The sequence below is a fragment of the Astyanax mexicanus genome, chromosome 14 (assembly GCF_023375975.1).
Source record: "Astyanax mexicanus isolate ESR-SI-001 chromosome 14, AstMex3_surface, whole genome shotgun sequence".
Lineage (NCBI taxonomy): Eukaryota > Metazoa > Chordata > Actinopteri > Characiformes > Acestrorhamphidae > Astyanax > Astyanax mexicanus.
The window spans coordinates 23781968-23791630 of record NC_064421.1 but is presented as its reverse complement, the minus strand read 5'-3'; the positions used below and the strand labels follow the sequence as shown (position 1 = coordinate 23791630).

Genomic DNA, 9663 nt, shown 5'->3' with positions numbered 1-9663 from the left:
GGAGTAAGTGAGGAGGCAGAACTGGGAAAGACTCACCACTGGTTATTTATAGTACGTTATACTGGAGTTTACTGGTTTCTTCTTCTGTCTTTCGCTCTCTCTCTCCGTCTCCTAGCAGCCACTTCCGGTTGAGTTTCCACCAATCAGCAGCGCGGAGGGACACGGAAGTGCAATGGCGGCGAATGGAGCGGGTCTGCAGTCCAGCGAGGAAAGTAAACAAGAGAGCAGGAGCGGAGAAATGCGCCCTAACGAGGGACCCAACCAGACTCCTAACCAGAGTTTCAGACAGTGTTTCTCCTCCCTGCTCGGGTCTCTCACTGAGCTGGGCTGTGAGGTTGGTTATACTGACGTATTTTTCTAGTTTTACACCTGAATATATATATAGCAAGAGCTGAATGCAGTTTATTACCGTAACTACAGTCGTTTGTCGCTTCAAATACAAATATACCCATACACACAGACAGCGCCTGGACTCAGGGTGTAGACGTGCTGGAAATCTACACCCGTGTACACGCTGTCTGTTAGCTTTTTAGCTAGTTATGTTCTTACAAACCAGGACTGTGTACTGGCAGCTAGTTAAAACACTGCTGCAGATTTCCTGCACGTGTGTGAGGACTGGATGTTCAATACACAGTGTAAAGGAGAAATCCTTTGTGAAATAGACTTGAGTTGTAGTGAAACATGATAAAGATTACAAACCTTTGTTAAATAGTCCAACTCGGTTCACCCCCAGCATTCTGAAAGGCAGCACTTTTAGCCGAAGCTCCCAAAAGGCTTACAGTGCTAGTGATATGGCACAGCATTGCCCATGCAGAGAAATCACTGTTTTTACACCATTAACAAGCTTAAAATAGCTGCACACTTCATTGATAGAATTCTGAGCGCCCTGACATTTAAAACGAGGCACTGAGAACTTTGAAAAGTGCTCAAGGGGGCTTTAGTGCTGCCACTATGATTGCCACTATGTGGCATATGTGCTTTTCTACTCGACATCCGGATGGGTGGGACAGTTGTCAAAACAAAACTAATTTTTAAAGGAGCTAGTTTTATGCTCTTAGGATGTTCTGTATATGTCACTTAGGAACTTCATGAGTTAAAAGCTAAAATAAATTAAACATTACAGGTTGCAGTAGAAACAAATTTTAAAGGGTCTGTGACATACATCACCATGGGCTCTTTTGGCATAAACAAGTTTCCTGATCTCAAAATATGGGTTATCATTTTACCTACAATGTGTAATTTATTATCAGTATGTTTTACACAAACAAAGATAATTGTTAATCCTGATATTGATTTGAGGTCATATCACCCATACCACAATACCTATTAGTGCAGGTTGGTGTGCTTGGCTGGCCAGGTAACTTAACCCTAGTCTGTCATGGGCAATGTATTTTTAACTGCTACATTCTTTTTTTTAATCTAATATTTTTGTTTTTTTCTGCCCTTTACTATTTAGTACCCCTGATGTCTATACATGAGTGTAAAAAGCTGGATGCTTCAGATTGGCTTGAAAGATTAAAATTAATTACATAGTATGTTAACATCCCAAAAAAGTGGTTTAAGTCTGGTAACATTTACAATACTATATAGTTCCCATTAGTGTATTAATCAGGTGAATCAAACAAGCTGGAGTTTGGTAGACATTGTTTTTGTACATAGTACAAAAAGGGAGCTGGCATTTATTAACCTTGTTACCACAAGTTTAAATTAAATGGTAAATATTTAGACACTAGAATTATACTTAAGCTCCTTGGTACTTGTTTTCCAGCTAAAATTATGCACCAGCGTTTTAAGCATCACTGCCAACGTGAATGCAGTTAATGTTGCTGACCTGAAACCATCCCATGTGTACAACTGTTTACAACAACACATCTCCAAGTTACAGGTAAATACATTTTATGACATATTCCCAGAAAAAGACTATTGTCATAGTCAAATCAGTCATTCAGTACGGTCATTGGGTACGGTTTACCAACTGTAGCTTTTTATGGGGTTTGTTTGTGTGTTTTTCAGCTAATATCCTCAAACCTGAAACATATTGTGGAATTGGAAAATCAGTCTACATCAGCCAGTAGAGAAACAACCAGGAAATCCAGCAAAGAGTTGGTAACAACATCTGACCAAGAAATGGAGATAGACCCAGGGCAAATTTCTACCACATCACAAGACCACACTGCCCTTAAAGACACTGCGAAGACCCAGATTGATGACAGCAGTATTCAGATTAAAGCTGGCAAGGCTGAGGTAAAATATTTGCACATCTTATGCACAATATAGCAATGCATTGATTAGGAATTATGCAGAAAGTGGCTCATTGTTGCTCGTTCTGGTATAATAGCTTTAGTGGAGTTATTCGTAACTGATTTAGAATTTAAATTATTTTGTAGTAGAAATATTTAAAAATGATCATTTAAAATGGATCACTAAATAAAAATTGTCTGATGTGCATTCCATTTGAGTAGATTAAAATGAACAAAGTAAACATTATCTATGTGAAATATATATTTTTATGTGGCCCTATTTGTATCATGTACATCATGTGACTTAAAGAAAGAAAATTCAGACAGTAAGGCAAAGTTATTTATAAAAATATGGAATGCAGAGTTTTGCCATCCTGTGTGAGAATCTACTGAAACATGGTAAAGCCTCAGCATAAAAAAACTTTCTAAACTGCAGTTAGTCAAGAGTGGAATGTTACATTTAGCTCTGTTCATTTAGCAAGTACGATAAATGCTATAGCATGTGGACCAGAGTTTTCAAGTTTTCATATGCAAAGGCAATAAATTAAAGTAAAAAAAAAAAAAAAAAAAACACTGTTTACAATACAAAAAGCAGAATTTGTAATTTTTTTAACATTTTACCTTACATGCTGACATGGACAGCCACAAGAGTATGGAGACAACTCAAAAACACCAAACAGACCATGTCAAAATAAAAGTAACTAATGCAAAAAAATAAAAATAAATAAATAATAAATAAATAAATAATTAACATAAATATTAACACTCAAATATTTACAATCACCCTGAAATCTGGAGACTTTTTGTAAATGGTGGGAAGGACAACTCGGCATCATAATCGGCCCAGTTATCCTGTAGTGTGGGCCAGGCAAAAAGGGGATTAACTGTGATGTCATAAAAACTGTGTGGCTAAATTGTACCATAATGAATTTCAAATTGTCATGCATATTATTATTTATTGTATTAAAACCTTTGTTGAATTATTGTATAGTTTACATATTATAGTGTGCGACCTTCTGACCTTCTGATGGCACAGTTATCTGTGGCCAGGAGTCCCAGACAACACAATTGGCCTAGCGTTCCTTGGGTGGAAAGAATGGCCCTCCTACTCCCTCAGTGATTTAGTGCAATGCCTATGATTGCCCATTGCTTTGTACGTGTTAATAATCTATTTTTCCTCTGTCATCTGTGCCATGTTCCTGAAGGTCTTGGTTGGCCATGCATTCCAAAGAACCCTTGAATTGCCATTAATTCTGTTTCTGGCAGTGAAAAATGTAATACTCTTGTAAGCTGTAAGTGTTTTTTGAGCCTCACTCTGCTTTGTAGGCATCAGTTAGCTTTATTTGCAGACCTTCAGCCAATGTCAAAACATTTTTTTTTGTAAGATGAGCCTATTGCCATTACAGCAACAGTATACAGCAGCAACAGCAGCTCTTATCTAATTCTTATAGGCAACAGCTCATATGATTCAGCTGTTTCAGCTTAGAGTTTAGTGTTAAAATCCGGCTGAATTGAACTTTATCATGAAGTTGAAATGGAAAAAATGACATGAAATGTGACACCATACATAAAGATTATCAAGGTTGAAACCAATTAAATGCTAAATCTATTTTCTTTGAGCCTTTGAGCTCTAATTGTTCACACTATTGATTTTAATCAGTGTTCACTGTTAAGTGGCCATGTGTTCAAAAGCAGTTAAGGTTGATTTGTCCAACAATACCTGTTGCTTGTCTAAATCTAATCAACCCTAGGTGGTCTCCTATGTGGTGACTGAACTGTTCTGATTCTTGCTGTGGGTCTGGAAGGTAACTCAGACCAATCTGAATGGAGTGCTCTCTTGGCGGTTGCTCTCCCTCAGTGAGAAATGAATAGCGGCCCTGTTGGAGAGTTGTGAGAGAGGTCCAGGCCCTCGCTGCATTATGAAGTGGATGCTCATTACTCTGTGAAATTGCATGTGGGTGAAAGACAACGAGGCTTTTTATTTTTATTGTTTTTTTTAGTTATTTATGACAGCTATAATAAATGGCCAGGGCAATCTCTGCTGTCTGGAAAAGCTGAGAGTATAAAATGTTTTGATAGTTGGCGTAATTATGTCCACTGTTGTCACTTGTTATGAATGTAACCCCCATAACATTCTGTTCCTCGTTATCACTAAACAGCAAAAAGACGAGTGTGGATTGATTTCTCTCAATAGCTCATCAATTCGGCACTCTTGTTTTGTCTCTCTCTTTTGCTCTCTTGCTCTCTCGCTCTCTTGCTCTCTCTCACAGATTGAACGCAGGATATCTGCATTTATAGAGCGCAAACAGCTGGAGATCAATGAAAACAACGTGCGGGAGTTTTGCAATGTGATCGACTGCAATCAGGGTGAGAATGGGAGGGCACCAGAGGTGCAATGTGGGGGGAGGCGGAAAGGTGGGAGGTCCACTGAGTGACTGCCAATGTTTGGGAGAGTGCTGATTTTCCTCTGGCAAGAGGTCAGCCGGCAGTACTTGCCTTTAAAATTGCAGCCTGAAAATATGACCAGTTTTGGTCTGATAAAACTGGATTCTTCGTAATGCTCAAATAACTGCCATAATCCATTTATATTTTGTTAATGACATCTTCCAGGAATTATATAGATCTACGCCATTCATATTTGCAAGATTAAGATTATTCGTTTTTTTTTTTTAAGAACCTTGCTCTTTTTTCTGTGTTGTATAAATGTGTTAAAAAGGCTGACGACTCATAGCTCTGTTGTCTATGTAATTTCTCTCTTTTTAAAAAAAGAAGTCTGTTTATGTCCACATAACACTGCAAATTGTTGCTTGTCTCAATAATAAATACTTGTTTGAAGGAGGGGAAAAAAAAGCTAAACTAAAAGCAGGACTAAACATTCTATCTATTGATGTTCTATAAAAAAATGTCAGACTTGGTGTTCCACTACTATAAAAATTGTATTTATATTTCTAAATATATAAAAACGTGTGTTTGGGGTGAATAGGCCTTAAATAGGAGGGGTTCTAAGTGAACCTTCTTTGTTCTTGTTCATGAACTGCCTATTCAATGGTTCATTAATTCTCTTCAGAAAACAGTTGTGCCAGAACAGATGCCGTCTTTACACCATATCCTGGATTCAAGAGTCATGTCAAAGGTCAGACACATTGTCTTTCACTCTTTATTCTGTCAAGCACAGCTAACAAAAAGTTGCTTTTTGCAAGTAAGTGCAAATTGTTTGGAGGTGCAGTCTATATTGTTCATTCTTTGACCATGCAGTGACAAGAGTGGTAAATACTTATGGGCCCCAGACCAGAGGAGGGCACTCTGAGCAGGGAGAGCAGCAACACGGCTTGTTCAACAGAGACTGTGGAAACCCCGCCATTGAGGAGCGGCTTCACAACATAGAGGCCCACCTGAAGCTACCTGCAGGTGAGCCAGCAGGGTTGCAAATAAATTTTAGCTTTTATATAAAATCATATGATGATATATGTGGTTTTATGGCCTGCAATCTAATGAAAATAGTTGTACGCTAAATCTTTGAAAAAAAATATAATTATTATATAGAATCTCCTTTGTTTTATATCTCTGTTTTGTAGCAGGTCCTGTCCCTCAAAGCATTTACCAGCGGCTGAAGAAGCTAGAGGATCGAATCCTGGAACTCGAGGGTCTTTCCCCGGAGTACTTCCACTCCATGGTGAGTAGTTGTGGAGGGGGAATGGAGAGGATGTGTTTGTATGTTATATGGCGAACAACATAAATACAAATTGAATTCTTCTGTGGAGCACAGCACTGTGGAGTTTCAAATCAGTTGGTAGGAAGGAGTAATTTCTGTTCTTTTGAATCCTGCTTCAAGTATCAAGAGAGAACCCTTAATATATCAAATCCTATATGTCTTTATTGGTTTATGAAGCCAGTGCACGCAGCCTAATGAAATGACTGTAAAGGTAAATGACGTATTTCATAAACTTCGAGCTATTGTACATTGTGTGTAAAGACAATGTTTTGAAGGTTTTGCCTACATTTGCATTAATAGAATGGCTTCCCGGTGCCAGAAGCTTTTGAAGAGCGTGACCACTTTAGCTTCTGCATGCTACTCATTCTCTTACAGTATACATATACTTGCCATCCTGCAGACTTTTGGCTTATGTGTGTTTTTTCCCTCCACTCACGACAGTCAACCAGAGAGTTCTTCAAAGCCATTAAAAGCTGATATGAGTGATATTTTTTCCCCTCTCTTCAGAATTTGTTATCCATGTCAGATTGTAGCCCATCAAAGTTAGCTGAGTAAGTGCTCTTGAACCATTCTACGCCTCCTCACACTGGCTTCACTCAGTTCAGTGCTGAGCTGAGAGCTACTGATTTCCATGTCCTTTAGTAAGTGTGTGTGTGTGTGTGTGTGTGTGTGTGTGTGTGTGTGTGTGTGTGTGTGTAGAGCCTATAAAGTGGGGCATTGAGTACACTGTAAAATATGCTGATCTTTTTACTTTGTGCCATTGCTTTTAGCGAGTCCAGTGAATTAATTAAAACAGTTGTGGTGGGGGCCAATTGATCTCGTTCCCAAATGTGTTTATATCCACCCTGAAAAGTGATTGAAATTAAGCTGAGTTGCTAGAAGCTGATGAGCGAGGAGATAGACAGAATAGATGAGGAGGACAGACAGAATAGATGAGGAGGACACTGGGTGTCAGAGTGAATGTTGATGGCCTCTTCTGCACAGTGCTAATCAGTACTGTGCTGAGACTGGCCTGCCTGGCTACTGCTGATGACAGTTAGCTTTGACTGTTATGTCAACTGCTATTAAATCTAATAGTACATAATTTTGTATGCCAAATTTGGACATCTTTGGTCATATTTCATATTTGTTATTGTTGCATGCTTTTTTTTTTAAATCCAGAAGTAGTAAAAACTGCTTTTGTACATCTAATGTACAGTGCAACACAGTTACTGCACAGTTACTGTCTTTCATAACATAACAATAGAATCAATGCAAACATTTGGACACTCTAGATTCAGCAATTAATCACACCCTGTTTGACAGAATGTGCGTAAGACAATGTGATTGAAAGAATGTTTGGCAGTGATACAGCAGTATGTAGCTATTTAAAAAAAACAAGTATATTATAGCTGTCAAATTAATGTGCTAAATAAAATTAATTCTGATTAATCGTCTTCCCTGGTGCCCTTTGACCTGATGCTACTGTAACTGTAACATGATGGATATTTGGCCCATGTTGGCCAATGTTCTGACCTTTATAACTCATATCATATACATCATCAAAATGTACCATATTTTCCCATATCTTGGACTTCATAATAAAATTCCCCTGGCCAGACCCCTTTCAGACCTCAAATAATACAAAGAAAACAAGTTCCTATTTATAAAGTTAAGAGAGTTAAGAGTTCAGAAATCAATATTTTGTGGAATAACCCTGTTTTTTAATCACAGTTTTCATGCATCTTGGCATGTTCTCCTCCACACTGCTTTTGGATAACTTTATGCCACTCTTAATTTGGTAAAATTAAAGAAATCATCATTTTTAAGTGCTCTCTTATTTTCTTCCAGTGCTGTATATATATATATGCCAATGGCCATGGATCATGAATATAACTAAGCACATATACAAGAACCTCCCATTTTATAATTACCTCATAAGTGATTGTGTTTCAGCTGGCAACAAGTGATGTAACACTAACTGATGCAGTGAGTAGCTTTTCATTTGTTAGAAAATCTTGTTGAAAGATGCATCCGATGGTCGTAAAGATTGCTGACACTACTAAAATCAAGATATGTTTAATAGTTCAAGTAAGAGCATTTCCACATGCACAATGTAGTTGGTTGGAAATGTTAATGATTTAGTCTTGAATTGTCTGAAAATTAGAACAGTGCATCACTGTGTCCGTAATAAGGTTAAATAACATGTATTGTTTTTTAATATTTAATTGAGAAAATCGGAGCAATTTTTTTAGGATATCGATTCTAATCAGCATTACTTTTTATTCCAGAGTTACTCTCACAAACGTCCAAAGGCTTCAGGTTCTCAGGTGAGCATTTGCATTGCAGAGAGCTATGACACATTGGCATTCATGAATGGGTGAACAGACCTTTTTAAACATTTCTTTTTTTATATTTTCAGAGTTACAGTCTGACTGAGTTGGATGGGAAGATCAATGCAGTTAAAACTGCCTTGCTAAAAAGAGCGACTGACTTCCAGTCGGCAGAAGCGAGGGAGTTTACCTTTTGACAAATGCGCACCGCGTACACAAGAACGGCCTTCGCTATTTAATCTGCATTTAACTCTGTATGCAAAGCTCTTCTGTCAATGTCAACGTGAAGCAGTGGTAGGAACCAGTGTAATTTCTGTGTGTTTCTAAAGTTGTCTGCAGTGACTTTGTATTATAGATTTGAAAAAAGGGAGAGTGCGGTATAACTGATGTAGTAATTGAGAGAAGAAAAGAAAGTCATGCTGTCATTTTTCATTTTTGTAAATACATCTTTTCTGTATGAAGTACTCTGACTATTTTATTTTTCTACACACATTTTTCTTCATGTTCACAGGACCTTTCTATGATATTTAGCCTTGAAATATGTCTTTTAATCTTAGAGCTGTGCTTTGTGCTTTTGTTCTTGGATGTGGAGAGGGAATTAAAAAGCATATATAGCATATATTAAAAGAACTACATTGACAAAAGAGCATCTTTTTTCCTCTTTACTGTCATCATTTCACAGTGCAAAATTCAGTTTATTAAATCCCATCCTGGAAAAGAGCATCACTGTTGCTATCACAGCTACTGTCACCTACTTAATGGCAAATTATTCATTTTTAGAATGTAAAGATAAACAAGTGCCTCGCGATGTAGAAAAATGATATACATTTATCTGTATATCATATTGAACTCATGGATGACCACCAGGACAGGAACTGTGTGCGTGTGTTGTGTGTGAAAGAGAGAGCCTGATTGCGGGGTGGCAGGCAGTGTGATCAGACTGCTGCTGTGCGTCTCTGCTCACCTCTGCAGCCTGTCATTGCAACAAATGACCTGATTACAGATTCCCCAAGCTATGAACAGACAATTAGTCTGGGAAGATTGCTCCCTTTCTCCTGACCAAAAGCCGGTGCGAGGCCACATGCGAGGCAGTTCACCTGTGATCTACAGTCACATTTTGTCCTTCGAAGAGCATTTGATTACAGTGATTTTAGCAGTGCTGTGTTCAATACATTATCCACTGACCGCCGTCTGTTGTGCTTACAAATGATGACTAATAAGACGATTCTTTCACTGTGGCAAAAAATAGGTCTTGCACTGTAGTCAGAAGAGCAGAATGGTCGAATTAGCACAACAAAGACTAATCAGGGCAGAATCACGTTTGAAGCTGATGGACAGTCCTTTCATGCAAGGCTTTGATTTGATGTAGCTGTGGGTGCTGCTTGGAATGAATAAAAAA

The 9663-nt window shown here is 38.1% G+C and overlaps 1 protein-coding gene across 2 annotated transcripts; it reads left to right on the top strand.

Annotated features, from left to right (window-relative positions):
- The first annotated feature begins 118 nt into the window (after nucleotides 1-118).
- Nucleotides 119-8728, top strand: LOC103043329 (MAP3K12 binding inhibitory protein 1). Of its 2 annotated transcripts, none has more exons than XM_007252553.4 (9): nucleotides 119-334; nucleotides 1769-1885; nucleotides 2014-2244; nucleotides 4511-4607; nucleotides 5308-5373; nucleotides 5496-5648; nucleotides 5819-5913; nucleotides 8223-8261; nucleotides 8354-8728. In XM_007252553.4, the coding sequence occupies exons 1-9, from the start codon at nucleotides 173-175 to the stop codon at nucleotides 8459-8461; spliced, it is 1068 nt and encodes a 355-aa protein (XP_007252615.3). In that variant the 5' UTR covers nucleotides 119-172; the 3' UTR covers nucleotides 8462-8728. The 2 variants fall into 2 exon arrangements, with proteins under 2 accessions (XP_007252615.3, XP_007252614.3); XM_007252552.4 differs by having other exon boundaries at nucleotides 5816-5913.
- Nucleotides 8729-9663: the final 935 nt, after the last annotated feature.